Genomic DNA, 21,894 nt, shown 5'->3' with positions numbered 1-21,894 from the left:
ACCTCCGAGATCTTCTGGAACTGGTAGTTGCTCTGGCTGCACTTCTCTGCTGTCTCCAATGCGATTTTGTAGTTATCCACAAAGGCCTTGTAGACCCCCAGCTGGCTGGCCTGTGGGGAGTGGGGGTTAGCCAGGCACCAGCAGGGTGCTGAAGCCCCCCACAGCACCCAAGGGGTCAGGCAGCCCTTGAGGTGACACTGCTCAGAGTTGTCCCCTGCTGACAGGACACTCAACCAGCTGGGGGTCACATGCTTGGCTCCTGCTCAGGGCAGGATGGTGGAGCTCCTGCCCAGCCTGTGCCCTCCATAAACCTCCAAATTCCAGCAGAGAGATAACAAGTGCCTGGACAGCAGAAGCTGAAGCTACAGCCCTTCAACCTGGCCTCTCCTTCTCCTCTCCCCAGCACGGTCATGGCATCCATGGGCACAGCCCCTGCGGGCATCACAACTCGGAACTCATCACAGCTCCAGCCCTTCTCCTCTTCCAATTAGAGCCAGACCCAGGGAAGGTGCATACCAGCTTCTGGAAGAGGTGGCCCATGGTGACATTGCTGTCCCACTGCTGCACCTTCGGGCACAGGCTGTCGTAGAACTCCTTGTGGATCTCATAGATATCCTGGATCTTGTAGAAAATCGTCTCGATCTGCTGGAGGGTGAGGACAGGCTGCGACGTGGTGGCCGTGGCCTTCAGTGGCTTCATGGGCTGCCAGAGAAGGGAGAGTTTGAGATGAGGGCTAAGAGGAGAACTCTGGAGAGGAGGAGGATCTGAGCTGGCAGCAAGGGCTGCCCGGGACAGACGGACCAAGGGGCACTCTGGGCTCGTGCATCCTTGGACTTCCCCCAGCTCTGGTGACCCCGTGTTGTGCAACAGCGTCTCGCCATGAAGGTCAGCAAGCGCACAAGAGGAAGCAGGGCTATAAATATGTCCCCAATAGGGACATGGGCAGCGGAGGAGGTGAGATGGGGCTAGCCAGGACAGAGCAAAGCTGGCTCTGGTGTGGCTTCTGGAGCTTTGCTCCCACTCAGGCTGACATGGCTGGCAGAAGCCACCCAGGAAGAAATTACTCCATCCATCCATCCATCCATCCATCCATCCATCCATCCATCCATCCATCCATCCATCCATCCATCCCTGGGGGGCCTGCCCAGTCTGGGGGCTGTGCTCACCAACAAGAGGGCCTCCAGCTGGTTGATGTAGATCTCCTCACTGGCCAGGAAACCGGAGAGCACCAACTTCCGCATCTCCAGGCCTTTGCCGGCGTCCCGCTCGCCCTGCGGAACACAGCGAGGAGCCTGGCTAAGCCAGAAGGGGACCCCTCATCCCACCAGCCCATTCCTGGCACCCCCACACGGGCACACGTCAGGGAAGCTCCATGGCAAGGCGTGGGCACGTGCCCGATGGGCGGCAGAGCCCGTCTGGAGCCAGCTGGGAAAGCCTCGAGCTGCACTGGCTCCTCTCCCCTCCCTGCTCCGGGCTGGCCCCGAGCCCAGCGGCGCTGGCAGTGCTCCAGGGTGGCGCACGGCATGGCAGGACTCTCCCAGGGCAGAGTCCAGAGCCGCCCGGTGAAATCATGCTTGGCGCTCACGGTGCTCCACGTGACGCGGCACCACCCTTCCCCTTGGCTGAGGTTTCCCTCGGGAAGTGCCACCCCAGCAGGCACTGCCCGGTGGCACTGGGGCATGTCCCAGCACCCAGGTCTGCTGCAGCGCCGATGCTCCTGTGCTGTGACCCTCATGGTGGGGAGATGTCCGGGCTTGGGGGGCTCTGGGACCCTCAGGGAGGCTCTGCCAGTGCCCAGGTGTGGACACACCAGCCCCTGGGCCAACCTTGGCCTCTCCCCTTAAAAATCACACTTGAGGACCAGGCTTTGCCACCCAGACAGGGTGAAGCAGAGCCATGGGGGCATCACTCCAGGCCATTCAGGATGGTCTGGGGGGGACATTGGTTGCATCTCACTCTGCCCGTGCCAGCCCTGGCTGCTGTGCCAGGGGAGGTGGCAGCTGCAAACACCTGTGGGGCACAGCTCCAAGGTGGGCACGGCTGAGGATCAGCACCTCTGCCCCACTCTGGGGTCCATCAGCTGGCCCTGGGTGCTGCTGTGACAGCCAGAGTGTCCCCCCTGCCAGGCTGCCCCATTAAGGCTGGGCCACGGTGACCAGCACAGCAGGAGGGTGCGCGGGGGGGCCGCTTTTATTCACTGGGAGCTCGTGGGCTCCTTGCCACAGATTACTCACGGGCTCTTCCTGCTTCCCCCAGCCTGGGCCCTGCGCAGCGGCTCAGGGGATGAGGGGCCCACCCATGTTTGGGGCCCACACACCCCATGGGGACGATGTCAGCCCTGTGACCCAGAGCAGTGACTTTAATCAGGGCCTTGTGGCTGCCTCATGCAGGACACCACAGGAAGAGCAGGGCCAGAGCCTTCTTGCAGCACCCAGGCACCTTGGCAGGGTGGGCATGGGAAGGATGCTGAGCTGCACCTGCCAGCACAGGGGTCTCCCCAGGTCCACCCCCCAGCTCTGTTTTGGGACTGTTTAGGAGTTTCTGGTGGCCGAGCAGTGGGGCAGAGTGCAAAAAGAGCCCCTTCCTGAGCATCCAGTGCTGGCTCTGCTGAGCCACACAGCTCCCAGCCCACAGCACATGTGGCTCTGCTCCCCCCTGGAAGGACAGCTGGGTGGTCACCCCACTCTGAGCCCTCCACCCCTGGAGCCTGGCACAGCCCTGCCCCGTGCCCCTGGCACAGCCCTGCCCCGTGCCCCTGGCAGTCCTGGGGCTGTGGTGGGGCCGCAGTGATGCTCCTGCTGCCCCCAGCACCCACCACATCACCTCAGGAGCTGTCTCAACACCTGGGCATCACCAGCACCAGCAAGATGCCCCTTGTCCCCACACCCACTGCCCAGCACAGGAGCAGGGTCTCCCCACTGCCCACCTTCTCGCCGGGCGAAAACGGAGACACGGGGCTGGTGGGGGTTCCCGGCTCAGAGTCATCTTCATCCTCCAGCACTTTATCCAGGTACCCTATGGCCTCCTCTTCCTCCTCCATGGCCGGCGGGGCAGGGGGCGCAGAGGGGACCCCACAAGGCTCCAGGCGAGGGGCTCACGCGGCTGAGCCGTCCCAGCCTGACTCAGCTCTGGACTCCGGCCACCAGCGCGGGATGAAAGGAGCCATTATGGGATCCCCGGTGCTCCAGCCTGACCCAGCTCCGGCCTCCCAATCCCCGGCGGCCCGGGCGCTCCCGGCGCGGCTGCTGAGCCGCCTGCGAGCGGCGGCGGCGGCGGCTCCGGGCTGGGCAGCGCTGCGAGCTCCGGGGCAGCGCCGCTCCCGGCCGGCTCCGCTGGGCCCCGGGGCCGCGGGCGCTGCAGGGGCCGCTGCCCGCGCCCTGCGCCCCAGCCGCCCGCGCCGCTCCGCCCTGCGAGCACAGGAAATGCTCCTCGGCCGTGGAGGTGGGGCCGCTCCGCCGCCGCAGCCCGCCCGTGGTCAAGGCTGGGGCGAGCGGCAGCCGCCTGCCCCGGCCGCTTTTCCCAACGCGTGTCCAGCGGGAGCCGCGGGGAGGGGTCCCCTGGCAGACCCCCGCCCTCCCCCCCGGCAGTGGGGGAGCATCAGGAGCCCTCTGGACTCCCGAGTCCCGTGGGAAGGCAGAGCCGGACCATGGGGATTGCCACCAGCGAGAAGAGAGCTCGGAGGGCAGCAGCATCAGCAGGTCCCACAAGCGGACGTGGCTGTGCGCCCCCGGAAGGTAGCGGAGCTGTCCCTGCCCGAGAGGGGACAGTGTCACAGAGCTGAGCCCTGTGTGTTCGCACGGAGCTCCGCACATCCCCAGGGGCCGGCTGGCACCCCAGCCTGACCACAGCCCCGTGGCAGCCACGACAGGGGACACCAGCACGGCTGTGATGCCTGTGAGGGGCACTGTGGGCCTCTGTGAACAAGGCAGGAGCAGGCTGGAGGAGGGGACACTAATGCAAGAGCTGTTTCAGTATTTTCCCCCAGGCTCCTCAGAAGCAAAAGGGGAACCAGTGGCTGCATGTGCTCTGCCCACAGGAGACATCTCCTCTCCCTGCACCCATCTGAGCCTGCAACAAACTCCTGCTGCTGTGAGATGTGGGCAGGGACACAGACACAGGGACTTTCCAGAGCCCGTGTCCAGCCCTGTGTCCACGCCACAGCTCAGCCTTTGCACCATAACCCTGCCCAACAGGGCCAGGTCCCCAGAGTGGGGAATAGTCCCTGTCCAGGGAGTGCTACCCACAGTGCCAAACCCAGCAGTGCCCAAGCAGGGGCTGGGACACCAGCTCGTGTTTCCGGGTGGGATGGGGAGGGTTAAGATGTATCTGCACGCAGCAGTGACAGGCCCCAGACATGGTTACAGCTGTCCCAGGAGCCTGCAAGCTGAGATGCCCCACCAGAAACCTCCTACAGCCCTCTCAAGGCAGTGACACCAGTCCTGCCTCAGTGGAGGAGAACATGGCACCCTGTGCCATCAGCCACACAAGGAGAAGCCTGTGCCCCTCGCGGGGCTGGACACACCGTGCAGGGTGCTCTGCCAAGCCCCAGCACAAGCAGCTCCAGATAAAGAGGTGGAGGCAGAGCTGGCACTGGGCTCCAACGCTTCCCAGTCCTGTCAGTCACAACCGAATCAACATCCCTGCCTGTGCCCAGACCAGCGTGCCCCATCAGGGACTCCCCTCCGCCACCCTCTGCTGTCCCCGGAGGCAGAGCCCAGAGCTCACAGCCCCAGCACCGGAGTGTCGGGGCTGCGGCTCCAAGGGCCGAGGAACAAGGGGGCACAAGGTGCTTTAGAGACAGCCCCGAGAGGCGCTGGCAGAGAGCAGCACCCTCCTCTCTCTCCCCAGGGGCGCTGGGTGTCGGGACGACGATGCTGCGCAGGGCTACCCTGGGGAGGAAGCCACACCTCTCCCTCTTCTGCCTCAGCATCCGGGTCAGGAGCTTAACTCTTTCCATGACAAAAACAAAACTTCACTTTTCCCGGCCCGGGCAGCGGCAGCGCCGGGGGATCCCCCAGCCCGGGGCCGTGCGGTTCTCCCCGCACTAACCCCGAGGGGCCAAAGCGCCTGCCTGGACCCCACCGCTCCCGGGCTTTATGGAAACTTTCATTCTAGAAAAAAACCCACTTTTTTTCCCTTTGGATCCCATCCCGCAGCTCTCCGGGCGTTCCTCCTCTTTCGGAAAACCAAAGGGCTTCCCGAGGATGCGCTGAGAACAGCAGGGGTTGCATCTAAACTGTACAGACCGAGGGGGGACAGATTGTGTCCCCACCCCTGCTGGTGACCGGTCCCGAGTGCCACTAGATGGAGCCGGCAGCCCGGCGGAGCCGCTGCGCCCTGTCCCCAAGGGCTCCCGGAGCTGGGACCCCGGGAACGCCCCGCTCCCGCCCCGGGACCCCGCAATGCGGCCAGCCCATCCCCTCTGGCTCTGCCACCGGCACGGCGGGCAGGGACATCGCGTGTCCCACGGGCACGGCATCCCCTGAGCTGCTGCTCCCCGGCGCCCAGACCGCCAGAGGAGGCCAGGCTGCCGGGCACTGTCCCCAGGTCACAGCGGCAGCAGAGCACCACAAACACCGCGGGCACCCAGAGCCCCGACCCCCCCCGCCCCCCGAGCAGAGCCCCGCGCCCCCAGCACCTACCCCAGTGCCGAGGCCATCGGTGGGCGTGGGCGACACGCCGTCCCCGCTCTCCTGGCCGCGGGCGCTGAGCTGGGGGGACATGGTGGGCGATTCATCGATGTAGGGCATGGTTTCCGAGCCCTCCGGCAGCGCCTTGGGCTCCTCGTTGCCCTCGGCGTCGTACTCGTCCGCACCATAGTTGAAGTCTGCCGGGGTGAGAGAGGGTGGCCGTGAGCAGCCGGGCACGGCTCAGGGTCACCGTGTGGCACCAAGGCCACCCAGCCCAGCCTGTGGTCACCCGCGGACAGCTGACCCCGAGTCCCAGGGCCACTCACGGAGAGCCCAGCCCAGCCTCGCTGCCTGCTCAGCCAAGCAGGCAAGAAGACATCACACATCACACGGAGCATCCTCGGCCCCGCAGGCATCCTCTGCGCGACACACTTCCCTATATTTGAATAATTAACGGAACAGAGAGGCCGACGGCCTCGTCTGCGCGGGGACAGCTGCTCTGCCAGACGCTCCAGCCCCCTGCAAGTGGCCGTGCCCTGCCTGCCCGCCGGCCACCATCCCTGTGCCACCCCCGGGGAGAGATGAGCCGGGCTGGCAGCCACAGCCGCCGTCCTCCTGGCTCCACACTCCTCGGAGCATGGAAATGTGTGCCAGGCCGCCCGGATCCACAGCACGGGGGCAGTGCCACCCCCCTGGCAGAAGGGTTGCGTTGCCTCCCCGATGGGGGACCGAAGGGGGCTGCAGGATGAGCCCCCCCCAGAACAGCGCCCATTTTTGGGTGCCCCACGCTGACCCACAATCCCCCATCAGCCATGGCCCAGGGGAGGCCATTTCGGGGGGACAGAGCCCCAGGTGGGAGGGCTGGGGGGGCTCCCGGGTCTGCGGTGGGGGACCGGGGTACATCCTAACCTGTAACCATGGGAACAGCAGCGGCTCGGTGGCGGCGGGAAGAGGTGGCTGCAGAAACCCCGAGATGCCGACAAAGGGGAGGGGGAAGGGAGCCCGGCTGCGGCAGGGGCAGCCGTGGGGTGCAGGCAGCACCCCCCCACCCCATGCTTGCAGCCAGGAGCCCCTCAGAGGCAGGGGGCTCATCCAACACCACCCACACCAGCCCCTTGCTCCCCTCCAGCAGCCCCACGGATCCCTGGAAGCCACATCCCTACAGGCTTCCTGGGCACAGACACTGGGGACACCCCAGCCAAAGACCCAGCTGATAACCCAGCCAAAACGGGGTGCACTGGGGTCAGAGAGCCATCCCAGACCAAACCCCACACCGCTGCCATTCCGTGGCCCCATGGCCCTGGCCATCCTGGACAAGGACTCCCCTGGCTCCCACCAACACCGCTCAGCACATTAATATTACATCCTGCTTCCTAGGGAAAGTGGATAAATCTTTAAATCAAAGAGCGCTGCAAAGCATGTTCAGGCCAGGAGTCCTGCCAGGGCCAGCGGGGAGGGCTGGGGAATCCCATCCTGCACCTGAGGGGGGTTGAAGGAGAGCTGTGACACGGGCCAGATGCACCCCATCTCTGCCAGGACACCACAGCCCTTCTCAGACCTTACTTCTCTAGAAATTAGCTGATAGCAATCCTTCAGAGGCTGTGGGGCCACCCTCAGCAGGCCACCACAGCCACCTCCAACCCAGGCGCTGCCTGGATTGCCCCCCATCCACCCCTAACACCCCTGGTCCTCAGCTTCCAGGAAAACAGGATCCCTGGCTCTAGCCTGCCCTGCCTCTTCATGGTGAGATGTCCATGGTCTGTCCTGTCTCAGACAGGTTCCAGCACCATCCAGGAGCACGGCAGCATAAAGCTCACTAGCACTGATGATGGACACTCCCCACACACCCACCCCACAGCTCCCCTGAGCCCCCTCAGCCAGGGACTGTCCCCAGCTGGGAATGTCCCAGAGCATCCCAAACCCTTCACCCAAGCATCTTTTCCCATCAGGAGGGGTCTAAGGGGGAGCCAAGGCAGCACAGAGGGGCCAAAGCTGATGGTCCCCACCAGCTTGGAAGCCACCAGGTGCCACCGCCTTCCCTCCCCCACAGCCAAGGTCTGCAGCTCATGGCTTAACCACAGGGACACCCAGGGTGGCACTGTCACTGTGCCAGTCCTGAAAACCCAGGCAGGGTGGCTCAGCCTCCAGGTAATGAGGAACAGAGCGTTAATGAGGCAGCTGGGAACCCAGGGAGGTGACACCTGCAGCAGTGCAGGGAAGAAGGTGGCATGGAGAGGGAAGGGAAGGGAGCGCAGTCCTGCAGGGATGCAGGAGTGACCTGGCTCCTGTTGCTACCAGTTAGAGCAGATCTACATCCCAGTCCCAGACCAGACCTGGGGATGAGATTCACAGGCAGTGCCCAACAGGCACCCAAGGAGAGGGACCCTGTGCTGCCCACAGGACAGAGCCATGTTCCCAAGGATCCAGCTGTGCCACCCATGGATCCAGCTGTGCAGGATTTGAGGGGCCTCACCTGGGGAGCCTGGGCAGAGGAACCTCCCCAGCACCCCCACAGGGAGGGGACCAAGCACCACCAAGCAGCCAGGGACACACTGATGGGCAAGGGGACACACAAGGTTGTCCCCTGTGTCTCCCTGCCTGTGGGGTGCTTGTGCCACCCAGGCAGCCCAAACCCAGCGCCTCCCTCCCTCCTCCCCCACAGCTGCATTGCCCCTGCAGCCTGTTCTTTGCCCGTGCCAAAACCCAGCGCTATTTTTGCTCCTGATTTTTAGCAGCAGTGGAAATCCTCCTGCTGCACCCCAGGCATGGAGACCGAGGGGAGGGAGGAAGCCTGGCCCAGGGGAGCAGCTCTGGGGGGCAAGGACACCCCGACCTGAAACAGCCTTGTAGCCCCAACCCCACAGACAGCCCCGGGGCCCTGAGCTGGATCCAAGCCCACGCTGCACCAAGGGATGCTGACACCCATGGGATGCTGACACCCATCAGGGCAGAGGCCCTGCGAGCTGGCACACGGCCCCAGCAGGGTGACAGGGACAGGAACACATCCCCATGAGGGATGATTTTCCACAGGAAAATGTTTTTGCTCTGCCACATCTTCCCAGGCTGACCCAGGCTACTGCCAGCACGATGGTCCCCAGGAGGGAGCTCAGCCAAGGCCAGCAGCTGGCTCCTGGCCAGCCTGGACAGAGCACAGTCACAGCAGCTCAGGGTGGCATTTCCAGCTGCACACGTGCTGTTCCCCGACACCCTGCCAGTGTGTGGGCACGCCCCAACGCTCACCCATTCCATCCCACTTCCAAAAAAAGCCCAACATCCACGCAGAGCCTGTGAGATTTTGGGGAAACGCCACGGTTTCCCTGTGCCTGGGTGAAAATTCACCATGACAACACAGATGTGTGAGCTGGCCTCGGACCTGCCTCCCTGGGCCTCTGCTAAAGGCTGGCTCAACACAGTGGCATCTCCTCCACACCATCACTGCCTTGCCCAGTGTGATGAAGGCTGGACCCTGCCCTGCCTCCCCCAAAACATGGGCATGCCAAGCAGCCTCCCCCACGCCTTGGGGAGGGCAGCTGGAGCAGGATTTGGGATGGCAGAGCCGTGGCTTTGCAGAGGTGCCATGGCTGGGAAGGAGGGTGCAGAGGCTGGGGCTGGATGTAGCCCCTGGGCTCCAGCCCAAACGCCTGCACAGCCACCCCAGACCCCGGGGCTGCTGCTGCTGCTGTGTGTGGCCTCTGGCTGTGGACGTCAGAGGCTTCGGGCTGGAAAACTTGGGGAGGCGGCCCAGCCCTACACAGCTGCCCCTTGGCGGCCCCTGCTCCCTCTAGGGCATGACAGATGCCAGATCCATGCATGGAGCCTGCTCCGGAGCATCCCACCTTCCCACGCACCCGTGCCAAACCTGGCTGCCCCACCAGCACCAGGCTCCGACCTCAACGCTGCCTCCCAAACCCAACCCCGGGATGCCCACGCAGCCCCAAAATAACAACGGGGACCCTGCGAGCCCCCTCATCCCCTGGCCACGTCCCCGGCTGCCGTGGCCACAGCTAAGACAGCTGCCATGAGACCAGGACCGCCAGGGCTGCGGGGCTCGCTCCTCCCGGTGGCACCGGGGGGATCCGCGCCCCCCTGGCTGCTGCAGGACGCCCCCGGGCCCGCCGGCTGCCAGCCCCCGGTACCGACACCGCGTTGCCACAGCACCGCCGGCACAGCGCCGGGAGCTCGCTGCGAAAATCGCGGCTGAGGGAGGCAGGGAGAGGCGCCTTCCCACCGCCCAGCAACGGGACCTGGGGCCAAAAAAAGCATCCCCATCCCCAAATCCCGCTGCGGGCAGTGCCGGCTGTCAGGAATGACCCGCTCCAGCCTCAGCGAGCCCCGCGGCGCTGAGGCCACCGCCACCCACGGTACTCCTGCAGCCCCCCGGAGCAGGCAGCGGGTCCCCAGATTCTGGGGGATGCCGGAGCGACCCCGGCCAGCGCCGTCCTGCCACCAGGGCGTGCGGGATGCTCGGGGAAGGGAGCACAACCCCCTGCCGGCATCGCCAGCCCCCTGGCCGGGCTCGGCTCCGCCTGGGACGCGCAGCCCAGCCCAGGCTCCCCGGCACGGCATCCCTGCCCAGCGCGGCGCAGCGTTACACAACAGGTAGGGGCGAGCCAGCCCCTCGCCCCCCCGCCCCCCCGGCAGCCCAGGCCACGTACTGCTGTAGAGGGTGTCGATCCAGGAGAGGCGAGGCAGGCCGCGGTGGCTCAGCGGCTCCATGCTCGCAGGGCTGTGCCGGCGCTCAGCCCGCTCTCATCTCACAACAAAGGCGGCGGGCGGGAGGCGGGGGCCGCGGGCCCGGGCGGGGGCTAGATGGCAGAGCCGGACACGGCCGCCTGCCCGGGCACACGGCCGCGCTTCTGCCAAGGGTGCCCAGGGAAGGAGGTGCCGCCTGGCAATGGCAGCGCGTCCCGCCTCCCGCCCCTGCCTCGCCGGGGGGAGCCGAGCTCAGCGTCCCCCCGCACGCAGCCACGCCGACCCTCCGCAGGGGTCTGGGGACCGGCGAGGAGGAGGAGGAGGGCGAGGAGGGGATGGTGGTGGCACAGCAGCACTTGCGGCTGCTCCCCCGGCCACCCCAAGGACAGCGGGAGGAAAGGGGGAGGTGGCTCCATCACCCCTTCCACCACAGCCTTACCTCCTTCCTTCGACCTGGGATGCTGTGCCCACTTCACAGCAAAACCTCTTCAGCTCAAGTCACTACGGCTGAAGGACACGGGCTCTTTCCAGCCCTGCTGCCCCTGGTTCTGGGAACCAGGGCCTGCAGGAGCCGGGAGCAGCCCTGCCCCACACAACTGGGGCTGGCGGGGCAGGACGTGGGCAGGCAGGGGTTAAACCGCCCTCCCCAGCTGCCTGTAGCCAAAGGAAATACGAAGTGCCAGAGTCATCAACCCCAATATGTCAGGGCGCCAGCCAAGCGTTCAAGTGCAAAGACTGCCTCGGTTCAGCCTGTGCCGGCCCCGCTGTCCCGTCCCGGCAGCGCGGGCACCGAGCCCCGCCAGCGCCCCCGGCCGCGTCCTGCCCGCGGGGCCGGCGAGTGGGGAAGGGCCCGGGCCTGCCACGGGGCCAGATGGGATCCAGGCAGGAGGGATGATGCTCTGTCGGGCACACAGCGACGGCAGAGCCATCGGAGCGTGAGGTGCCAGGACGAGGGTGGGAGACCTAAGGGGACCCTGCCGGGGCACTGATTCCTGCTCCCAGCCATGTCCATGGCAGGCTCGGATGCAGCATTTTGGGGGAGCACAGCAACGCCAGTTGGCACCTGGTATCCAGGGTGAGGAGCCACTGCTGCCCCCAGCACAGCCCTGCCTGCCTGGGGGCTGTGTCCAGCCCTGGCAAGGACATCCAGAGCCTCCTGCACCCACGAGCTGTGAGTGCTGAGTCGGGGGCACAGGGTGCAGCCCTACAGCTGCCATTTCCCACCCTCTCCCTGCCCCATTCCAGGTATTTTGGGGGCCTGAGACTCCCCTTGTCCCCAAAACATTAGCACAGGCAGTGCCCAAGGGTGGCCACGATGTGACAGTCTTTGCTGCTGTCCATCCCCCACCAACACCCCCATTCACTCCTGCTTTGGCTCAAGCTGAGCGTGTCCTCGCTGTGTCCCTCAGTGGATGGAGAGTTTCCTCCATACCCCACACCCCTGCAGCCCCCAGCCCCCCAGAGCCCGAGGCCCTGCCAGGAAGGTGACAGTGGTTCAGCTGAGAGCGTCAGCCTTGCTCATGGCAGGAAACCACACTCCGCTGATGCCCTGGGGAGCCCTGCAGCAGCACCAGCACAAGATGCAGCTGCTCATCCTCAGCACGATGGCTGCAGAGCCGCAGGGGCAGCAGGCAGCTGGTTTTCCATGCACATCTCCCTGCATTCAGGCAGGGAGGGGCTTTTCCACGTTTTTCCCCCAGCCAGATAAACTTCCTGGCCACTCCCACCCACGGCACCAGCCTCTCTTTGTGCCCGTTTTGCACATCCACCTCCTTACCCAACACAGGGCAGGAGCTGAGCACTTGGATGAGCTGCCAGACCTCCTGGAGCCCTCCCCAGGCTGGCCACCCCCGGCCTGACACCACACAGCAGGTCCTGGCAGTGCCACGGCCAGGAGGAGCAGGCAGGCAAGTGCCCCACAGCTGGGTGAGCATCCAGGGAAGGCCAAACCAGGGCCACCCTGTGCTGCACCACTCACCCAGGCAGCTGGCCGTGCACAGCCCACACTGACCAGCCCCACCAAACTGCTGGGCTGTATTTCTAGATTAATTTTCACATTTCTTCCACCTTTGCAAGAACAACAAAACAACAAAAAAACCTCAAAACCTGCAAAGCAGCTGAACCTTCTTTCTCTGCCCGTGGCTGGGTGGGGGGGGAGCACCCACCCACACCCTGGCACCCATCAGCCCTTGGTGACAGAGCCCAGTCCTGGGTGAGGAGATGCTGCCAACCACGTTCTCAACCCCCACCAACCGCCCCCAGCTCCAGCTGGGAGCATCCCTGCGGCAAAGAGCTGGGAGCTGAGTTCCACCATCCCTCCCCACCAGCAGCCAGCCCTGCACAGCCTGCCTGGTGTCTGGCTGTCTGCCTGGCATCTGCCCAGCCCCTGCCCGCCAGCCCACGCATCGCTATTTCTGGGCTCTTGTGCAAGAGTCCTCCAGTCGCAGCCACAGGAGCTGCAGGAGCCCCAGCGCTTGCCCAGAGCTGGGCAAGGACTGGTGGTGAGCACCCGGGGCTGGTGGCGGCCACCCGGGGCTGACAGCAACTAGAGAGCAGCTCCAGAGCCCCCTGCACCTCCAACACTGGGGGAGTTTTCCCACAGGAAGAGTGGAAAGGGAGAGTGAGGCTGGGGGGAGCACCATGCAAGTGGCTAAAGAAGCTAAGGACTAAAAAGAGCAGCCAGGGTGCTTTGGTTTGGGAGAGGGGAAGCCTCTCTGTGCTGGAGCCAGGGCTGCAGAGTCTGGGGCTGAGGTGGGAGATGCCAGAGGAGAGCCTGGATTCCCCAGCTCCTCCCGTGCCTGCTCTGCTGGGCTCTCAGGAGGTCCAGGCTCGCCCTCGCTGGTGCAGAGCAGCAGCTCTCCCCTTGCCAGGGCTTGCAGAGAGAGAAGAGAGGAATAAATGAAAATGTTTCCAGCCTCCCTGCCAAGGAGCACAGCAGGTCCTCAGTCCAGCACTCAACTTCTCTTCCAGTATCACTTCCCCGTGGAATTGAAACCCTGAGGTGTTTCTGTGAGTGCAGCCCCAAGCTGCACTCACAGCTGGGAGGTTCCTGGAGAACGGGGCAGTCACTTGGAGTATCCTGCCCTCAGGGCAGTGCCAGGCAGGCTGCCAGAGCCAAGCAAGTGTGGGGAGGAGAGCAGAGGGCTGGCCACATCAGCACTGCCGCTGGCCTCTCCAAATACCAGATGGAGAAGGAATGGAAGGTGGTGGCTGGCCAGAAAAAGCCCTTTACTTCAGGTGAAGGCGTGGGCCAGCTATGGCATCATGGTTCTCTTCCAAAAGAGAAGCTGCTGCTCCTCTCCCCCCAGCCCTGGTGCTGAGGAGGCTGCGCCAGGTTTGCTTCCCAGCACAGGAGCTGTGGAATAGGAGGAGGAGGAGGTGTTGGTTCACAGCCTCGGAACAAAAAGTGACCCATGGAACAAAAACCGTCCATGGCAGAAAGCCCTGTCCCAGCACAAAGGTCTCCCTATCTGCCAGATCTTTAAAAATCCCTGAACTTTACAGCTGGGACTTATCTGGAAGCAGATCTGCAGGAGTCCTCTGGGATTCTGCTGAGGCTGGCCAGGCTCCGCTCCGGCTGCAGCCAAGGGAGCCAAGAAGTGCTGCTGCTACTGATCTACACATGCCAATTATCCTACTAAAACACTGATAAAGTAATTTGGGGTGGGACAGCCAAGCCTGCTCGAAGAGGTCTCTGGGGGATGGGGTGAGTTCTGTGTGTTCCCTCGGGCTGGCTCCCTGCCACTGCTCCAGGTGACCTCAGTGGGAGGAAAATCCAGCAATGCCACGGACCAAGGTGCCACTTTTTGGGGTGGATGGATGCTCAATGAGCTGCCCTGGCTAAGCCAGGCTCCTTTCCCTAACCCAAAAGAAGATTAATTCCCTGCCAGCACGGAGGAGAGCTCCCTGTGATCACTGCTGCAGGGCTGGCCACAGCAGACAGCATCCAGCAGAAGACAGAGCAGAGCCGTCCACTGGGATCCCAACTGGCGGCAGGAGGGGAGGGGGAACCCGAGGAACAAAGAGCCCCGCTGCACAGAAGTGTCTTCCCAGGGAAACAGAAAGAAAACAAACCCCAAGCAGATTTCAATAGCCTTACAATGCAAATGTATTCAGGCCCCGCAGGGCACTTCTGGCTCTATCCAGCCACCTAATGAGGGTTTCTTGCCTGCCCTGCTGCTGCCATCGCTTCTACCTGGGGCTACTGATCACCCTCAACCAGCCGCTGTGAGCCTGGGGCCACCTCTGTGCTGAAGTGCTTGTCCCCGTGGTGGGCACAGGCCGTGGCACTGCTGGCACTGAAGGGCAAACTCCATCCCCTCCTTCCCCTCTGCAGGGGAGGTGCAGCCCAGCCCTGAATGCTGCCGAGCTGGGGAAGCTCAGCGTTGGCTCTGCCCCAAATTCTGGGGGCCAAAACCCAGCCAGTGGGGCTGTGCCCAGCTGGCAGAACACGGGGATGCTGCATGCAGACCCACCTCCTCCAGGAGGGACGTTGGCATCTCTGTGCTAATGAGAGCAGCACTACTGCCATGCCAGGGGACAAACAGGGACCTCCAGCCCTCTGTGCACCCATCCTGCTTGTCTGCAGGGCCCTGGCATCTGCAAGGGCTGTTTCCCTACCCAGAACATGCAGCTGCTGCCAGGGTGGTGCCCACAGGCAGAGCTGGTCACAGGTTTCCCCTCTGCTCTTGCAGCTCCTTTACAAGCCCTTCACTATCTGCCCATCAAACTCCAACAAGTATCACTTACTGCTCCCACTTAAAGCTTTAAACTTCAACTCTTCTACTCCAAGGCTTTTCAGCCTTATAAACTTTGCATTTATTTATGATCTTCTTTAACAGTGACAACCTGTCCCAGAGTTAACCCTGCACTCCCCATCTCAGGCAGCATCATTCTCTGAGGGAGCAGCCTCACATCACTCGGGGGCTGCTGTCACAATGCCATCAGGGGGGTTTATGGAGAGAAATCACCTCCCCAAATGCTGTTGGGCCCCAGAGCAGATGGAGACAGTTCAAAGGTCCCCAGCAGGCACATGCACACACACACGCTGTGGTTTTGTCCTCGCCTGAGCAGTTAAAATCAAACACTGAGACTCTGCCTGGCCAGAGGAGGAACTTGCAGCCTCTTCAGACCCAAACAAGCACTTTCTAACAATTGGGAAATATAACCAAATAAACATTTAAAAACTAAATATAAGGACACAGAGGTGGCAGATGGGCTCTTGGGACACACAGCTGTCCCCACTGCACCTCCCTTCTTCGGCACCAAGATCCCATCCTTGTGCTAAAGGAAGAGACGTGGATGCACAGACCATGCAACATTTCACCCTCCTTGGGCTGTGGAATCACCATTCCTTCCCCTCCTGCACACCATGACCTGCCCATCAGGGACAGACAGAGGTGCCACTTTTGCAGCAGCAGCACAACCTGAAAGCAGGGATGGAGCTGCAAGAAAAAGCCCTGACTTTACCCAAATCATGTCAGAAGCCCCCAGCATGACACCCATGCCAATCCAGCCCCGATCTGGGCATGCAGGGGTGAGGTGGCCAATGCCCCAGGAGCTCCAGATGCCGCACGGTCCCTTCCCCATTCCAGCCCTCTGCTGCACACCCTGACACGGCCCTCCAAGGCAGGACCCCGCTGCTGCCTTCCCATCTCCCAAGGTACCAGTGAAGGCAGTGCAGCCGAGCCAGGAGAAGAGCCCACGTGACTCCAGAATCTTTCCTTGAGAGAAACATGTAATTCCAGCTAAACAGAGGGCTGGGGATTCACTTACAGCACATCTCACATCCGCCGCATCCTGCCGTAACCACATCCACCACCCCAGGCCATCACGGAGTATTCCGGCTCTGCCAGCGCTCCCCACCCCAGAGCTGAAATTTCTGGGGTGTAGGGTGCTGCACAGGGCAGGCCAGGGGCTCCCAAACCCCACAGCCTTCCAGAGGAGCTTCAGCTCCATGACAAACCAGCCTCTTCCTCCGCTTCCCAAGGACAAAGCGAGGAAACCCAGCACCGAGTCGGTTCCACCTCTGCGCTACCTGGCTGCCGGGCACAAAGCATCTCCAGCGAGCATCACTGTGTCCTCCTCCCGGCCACCAGCACCAGCTCCTGCTCAGCTCACCCTCTCCTGGCTGGCACCAACCCACAGCCCTCCAGCCCTTCTGTGGGAAGCGGGAGGAGATGGAAGCAGCACCCAGCCCGAGCGCGGCTGCACCCCGGCACAGCCCGGCACCGCGCATACTCAGCTGCGAGGCCAGCTGCGTGTTCAGCCACAGGGACAGGTGACGGCCAAGCTGAGGGGAATTTCAGTCCCTTCCATGCTTGGTTTTGAGCCATCTGCTCGCTGACACTCGGATTTTGTTGGTCCCGGGTGAGCTGGCACGGGCGTTATCTCAGATGCCAGGATGGTGTATCTGGCTGTCACACGCGCCGCTCTCGTGCCGCAGACAGGGGCATCTTGGAGATTTCCTCGCTTTAAATCAGATTAATCACAAGCTACTTAAGGGCAAACACTGCATTTCCCTGGTAATTCCCATAAAGATGATATTTAACACTTTAACTTGCTGTCCCGAGGCTGATCCAGCTGGGGACTGACAGCGTTCAGCCACAGCCACAGCACCACTAAGCTCCAAAATTCACACTAAAATACTGAGGGGCCCAGACAGAGCAGCACCAACCGGGTTACACATCACCAGAGTGCTGGGAGGAAAAGCAAACAGCACCACAATCAGAAATTCTTAATTACATCTGAAACATAGAGAAGTGAGAAGAAAACAACAGAAGAGCCAGGTTAACCAAGTGTCCGTGAAAGGGGGATCCAGGCAACGACCGCACACCTCTTACTGCACTCTCAAATTCTGCTCTTAAGTGTCAGCACAACCAGTGCACACAGAGCCCTTAAAATGCCCAACAAAGAAAATGCTGATGCCTGGGAAAGGCTCAGGACAGGCTCGGGGCAAGGCTGGGGAGGGCTGAGCCCAGCCCTGTGTGCAGAGCCCGGCCGTGTCACGGGGTAAGGAGCCAGGCACGCAGCAGAGGGGATGCTTCCTCCTCTGATGAGTGCTGGAGCTGCTGACCCTGAGGAAGATCCATTTAGGGGAGGAGGAAGAGGCCACATTCAACCCTAGCAGATGCAACCTTGGACTTCAAAGTCTTGTCAAAACACTCACCCCCACCAAGGGGGGTCTTAAAAGGTGGTGCAGGGCTAGACCCCTCCAAGTTATGAGACAGGACCCTCAGGGGCTTGTGCAGTGCTTCAGGGAAGCCTCTTTGACATCACCCACCAACATGAGAGCAGCCTTGCACAATCCTGGCTCTGGGAACATCCAGGAGCACAACCCAGATACGAACAAAACACAGGTCTGAGTGTAAATCAGAAGGATTTTGCACTTGGCTGCTCTGACGCACTCGAGCCACTTGAGCCACAGAGCAGCTCTCCAAGAATCACAGCCCGTGCCTGCTGCTGGGAGCTGGAGAAGGGCTTGGAGCAGCCCTTTGAAGGCAGCACTCCCAATGTCCTTGTTCCTGGCTGCAGGGCTGGGCACAGGCTCCCACAGCTGATGGGGGAGTGGGACAAACACTCACACGTGCAGCCCGGCACAGCACAGTGACAATGCTGAGAGCAGCCACGTACTTTGGACATTTCACCTCCAGGCAGCTCAAAAAGGTGAAGTGGAAACTTCTTCCAGCACTGCAGACTAATGCAATAAATATAAATGAACTAAATATTAAGCATAATTTGACATCAGAGCACTTGCTCTCCAGGCAATCTTAAACCAGCACGATACAGCCTTGGGGGAAAACCACCACCTCAAACAATCGAGCAAGAACGAAATTAACTCAAGTCAGCTGCAGAATTAGCAGCATTAAAAGTGACATTCCCTAGCTGCCAGTACTGTGTTTGAACCGGGTTTAATGCTGATGCAATAACAACTTCCAGGCCGCTGGAAGTAGGACAGTGTGACGGCTGACAGCGCTTGCTGGCTGTGCCTTCAGTGCCACCACACAGCCGGGCACTTGCGAAATAACATTGTCCTCAATCCACCTAGAAAAACGCCCCGGGATGTGTCACCAGCCCGGCCTGCTCCCGTGCTTGGGAGCCTGCAGGGCTTCCCCACAGGAGGTCGCAGGGTGTCACCTGAGCTGAGGTGTTCCCGTGGGCCAGGTCACGGCGGGAGGAAGTGACTCCTGCAGCGTCCCAGCCCCAGGGGTGGCTCATGGGCCACCAGCCCATCTGCACGGGCCAGCTGCAGGGGACTGGGCAGCCACCCTCCTGGCACACCCAAGGATGGGGCCTGGGCATGGGATGTCCCTGGGAGTGGCACAGGGAGGACACGGGGACTTGAGGTGACCTTAGCGGCTGGTCAGGGACTGCACAAGGGCGGGGGTGGCGATAGATGTTTGATGGGGGTGGCAGAAGAGCTTTGGGCATTCCCTACAATGTTTCGGCATGGGCTGCTCCTGGCTGCGTGACGGACACACGCCGGGGGTCCCACGCCGAGTGACAGCACGGATGGCACCAAGTGTGTGGCGGGGACGGCACGGGGGCTCGGGATGCCTTTACCCGGGCACAGCTCGGGGCCGCGGGCAGGGGCACGGCCCGGGAGCGCAGGACCGGCAGCGCCAGGGCCGGGGATGCCCTTGACCGTGCAGTGGGGACGGCGCAGGGGCTGGGGACACCCTCGTCCCCTGGGACGCGGGGCGGGGACGGCTCCCCCTCACCCACCTGCCGAGGAAGCGTCCTCCGCGTCGGAGCTGCCGGCGCTGCCGCCCTCCGGGGAGCTGCCGGCGGGGCGGGGGGCGGCGGGCGGCGGCGGCGGAGGGGCCCGGGCCAGCGCCGCCTCCAGGTACCCCACCTTGAAGCGCTCCTCGGCCAGCGCCCGCTGCAGGCGGCGCAGGTGGCGGCGGCAGCGCTCCAGCTCCCGCTCCATGGCCCGCACCGAGCCCAGCTCCATGCGGGGCGCCGGCTCCCCCGGGAACTGCGCCTGCCAGTGCCGCGCGAAGTCCGCCCGGGCCGCCTCGCCCGCCGCCATCCCCCCGCCCCAAAGCCGGCTTTCCCCCCACCCCCGGCACCGCCGCCTTCCGCCCCCCGCCGCCGCCGCGGGGCCTGACGTCGGTGCCCGCCCCCGGCCCGCCCCGCCTCGGCTCGGCTCGGCTCGGCCCCGCCGGGGCGGGGGCAGCGCTGCCACCGCCCCCCGGCCCGGCCCCGGCTGCGGCCCGCGGCGGGAGCGGGCGGGACCGGCGGAGGGAACTCCCCGGGACACCGGCGGGATGGGATGGGATGGGGACACCAGCGGGATGTGACTGCTGAGCTCCTGCAGCTCACAGATTCCCGCTTCCCTCTCCGGGTCTCCCCGAGGAGCTGCGGGCAGGGGGGTGTGGGAGAGCGAGTGCCCGGTGCCGGCAGCTCAGGGCAGTAACAACAGGGTAACTAATGCCAGAATCCATACCCACGCTCTGGGAGATCCCCAAGCCAGGAACAACCGAGCCTTGAAGGCTCCTGTGCCGTGGGGTGGCTCCTGTGCCCTGCACAGCTGCCACGTGCCCTGGCCTTCACTGCGGAGCTCTGTGCCCATCCTCATCCTCTGGCCAGTGAAACTCTGCCAGCCCTGTTGGTCTCAGGATGGATGAGCCATTCCTGGCACATGGAGCAGCGGGCACAGGCTCCTGTGGTGGGCATCAAAGGCCTACAGCTCCCTGAAAGGAGTGTGTAACCTGGTTTGTCTCTACTCCCAAGGAACAAGGGTCAGGACAAGACTCAAGGCTTAAACTGGATATTTGGAAAAATGTCTTCCTGAAAGGATGGTCAGACGTTGGCACAGGCTGCCCGGTAAAGTGATGGAAAAGTTCAGCAAACATGGATGTGGGACTCAGTGGTTTCGTGGTAACAAGGCAGTGCTGGGTTAACATTTGGATTCGATCAGATGGCTTTTCCAACTGGAATGACTTTGGGGTTCTGTGAAGGCCCAGGTAAGCCTTCAGCCCGCTGCCTGCCACATGTGCTGTGTTTAAACACGTGTCCATGGCTCACTCCCGCTCCACAGGATGTGGCTTTTCCAAATGTGTTCCTGTGGCAGGGCTGTTCCCTGGTGCTGTGTGAGGTGCTGGAGCAGGCATCCCTCCCGCAGGCACCTCCAGGCAGCGCGGCCTCCCAGTGCCTGTCCCTGCCTCCTCTGTGCCCTGCAGGGTGACTGCCTGGGCACGGATGAGTCACCAGCCCCTGTCGCTGGTGCCACCTTGTCGTGCCCCAGCAGGAACAAAGCGCCCTATTTATTTACCCGCGGGCCCAGGCAGTGTCGCAACAGCCACCTCCTCCTCCTTCCCCTCGTCACCAGGAAAAGGCACTCCCTGCACGCCGGCCCCGGCTCTCACCCTTCCCTGCTCTGGCACGTCCAAGCCTCGCGGTGCAGCCTTCCCAAGGAGGATGGATGGTGCTGGGACAGTGCCAGGAGCTGGGCAGCCCCTCCGGCTGCCTCTTCACTCCATCAGGGTTTCACCTCCAGTGAGGGCTGTGCTCCCAGGTGGCTCCAGCAGCTCCCACCTGGAGGCATTGGTGGTCTGGGAGTGCTGGATGGAGGGGCAGCCAGTCCAGAGCTCCGTGCAGGAGCTGAGGCCAGGCTCAGCAGCAGTGTTAGGGGTGCACACCCAAAAAACACCTTTGGGCCGTGGGACCTAGGAGAGCTGTGACAACGGGCAGGTGCCCAGCACTCGGCAGTGCTGCAGTCCAGAGTGACACAGGCTGGGAGGTGGGGAGTCCCCGAGAGCCAAACCCCTTCTTGGAGGCTGGGGAGTGCCACGAAAGGCCTGATCTATGTGTGGCGACAGATAATTACAGCTCTTTCATCATCTGTCAGGCAGACGGGCCCGGCAGAGCCTCACAACACGTTTCTGGCTCCCCATCTCAGCCCATAAATCTCTCCAGCCCACGGTGATAAATCAGCAGGGACCGGGGGAGCAGGGCCTGGGTGGGCGTTCCTGCTGACCTCCCACCCTGTAATGGGCACCTGCGTCGGAAGCGCCCAGGATGAGGTGGGGATGGCCCAGTGGGATGTGCTAATTACAGGTGGCAGCTGGCATCAGATGCCCTGTGATTTATGGTCTGGCCTTGCTGGGGCCGGGTCCCTGCAGCCAGGGCTGCCCAGAGACCCAGAACCACTGGCAGTGCTTCCCAAGGGTCTCCCAGGGGCTGTGGGTGGGATGGGGACACCTTTGGGACTGCTGCCCCTGCCCAGGCACCACCCAGCTGGGACTGCCTTTGTGCCCAGCTCAGCCACCTCCGTGTCTGCTCTGAACTGCACCTGCTGACCTCCAACACCAGCAGAAACATCCCCGTGGCAGGGATCTGTGACGCTTAGCTGGGTTTTAGACAGGCACGTCCCTAAGTGGGTCTGACATCTAAGTGCTGCTGGCATTCAAGCATTCCAAAGATCCCCTGGCTCCCAAGCTGAGCTCGCTGAGTAAGGCAGTGGTCAGGGAGCCTCCGCTCCGGGCAGAGAAAGCCTGGGAGGTGAGAGGGATGCTGGGGAGAACAAGAGGGTCATAGTGAGCACAGGTGAGTGCTCAAAGATATTTGC

General features: G+C 63.0%; 1 protein-coding gene across 3 annotated transcripts in view; it reads right to left on the bottom strand.

Annotated features, from left to right (window-relative positions):
- Positions 1-19,382, bottom strand: part of ABR (ABR activator of RhoGEF and GTPase) — a 37,538-nt gene extending 18,156 nt beyond the window's left edge. Inside the window, exons 1-5 of one of the 3 annotated variants that reach the window (XM_063402714.1) lie at positions 19,047-19,382; positions 5,643-5,827; positions 1,167-1,271; positions 517-702; positions 3-110 (exon numbers count right to left, since the gene is read on the bottom strand). In XM_063402714.1, coding sequence (XP_063258784.1) covers positions 3-110; positions 517-702; positions 1,167-1,271; positions 5,643-5,827; positions 19,047-19,353 — 891 coding nt within the window. In that variant the 5' untranslated portion in view covers positions 19,354-19,382. Of the gene's footprint in view, positions 1-2; positions 111-516; positions 703-1,166; positions 1,272-2,926; positions 3,397-5,642; positions 5,828-10,285; positions 10,423-19,046 lie in introns of those variants that run through there. The other 2 variants (XM_063402715.1, XM_063402716.1) reach the window with 2 other exon arrangements.
- Positions 19,383-21,894: the final 2,512 nt, after the last annotated feature.

Source organism: Prinia subflava, chromosome 8 (genome assembly GCF_021018805.1).
Source record: "Prinia subflava isolate CZ2003 ecotype Zambia chromosome 8, Cam_Psub_1.2, whole genome shotgun sequence".
Classification (NCBI taxonomy): Eukaryota; Metazoa; Chordata; class Aves; order Passeriformes; family Cisticolidae; genus Prinia; species Prinia subflava.
Note: the sequence above shows the minus strand (reverse complement) of the source record. Positions and strands in the feature narration are given on the sequence as shown.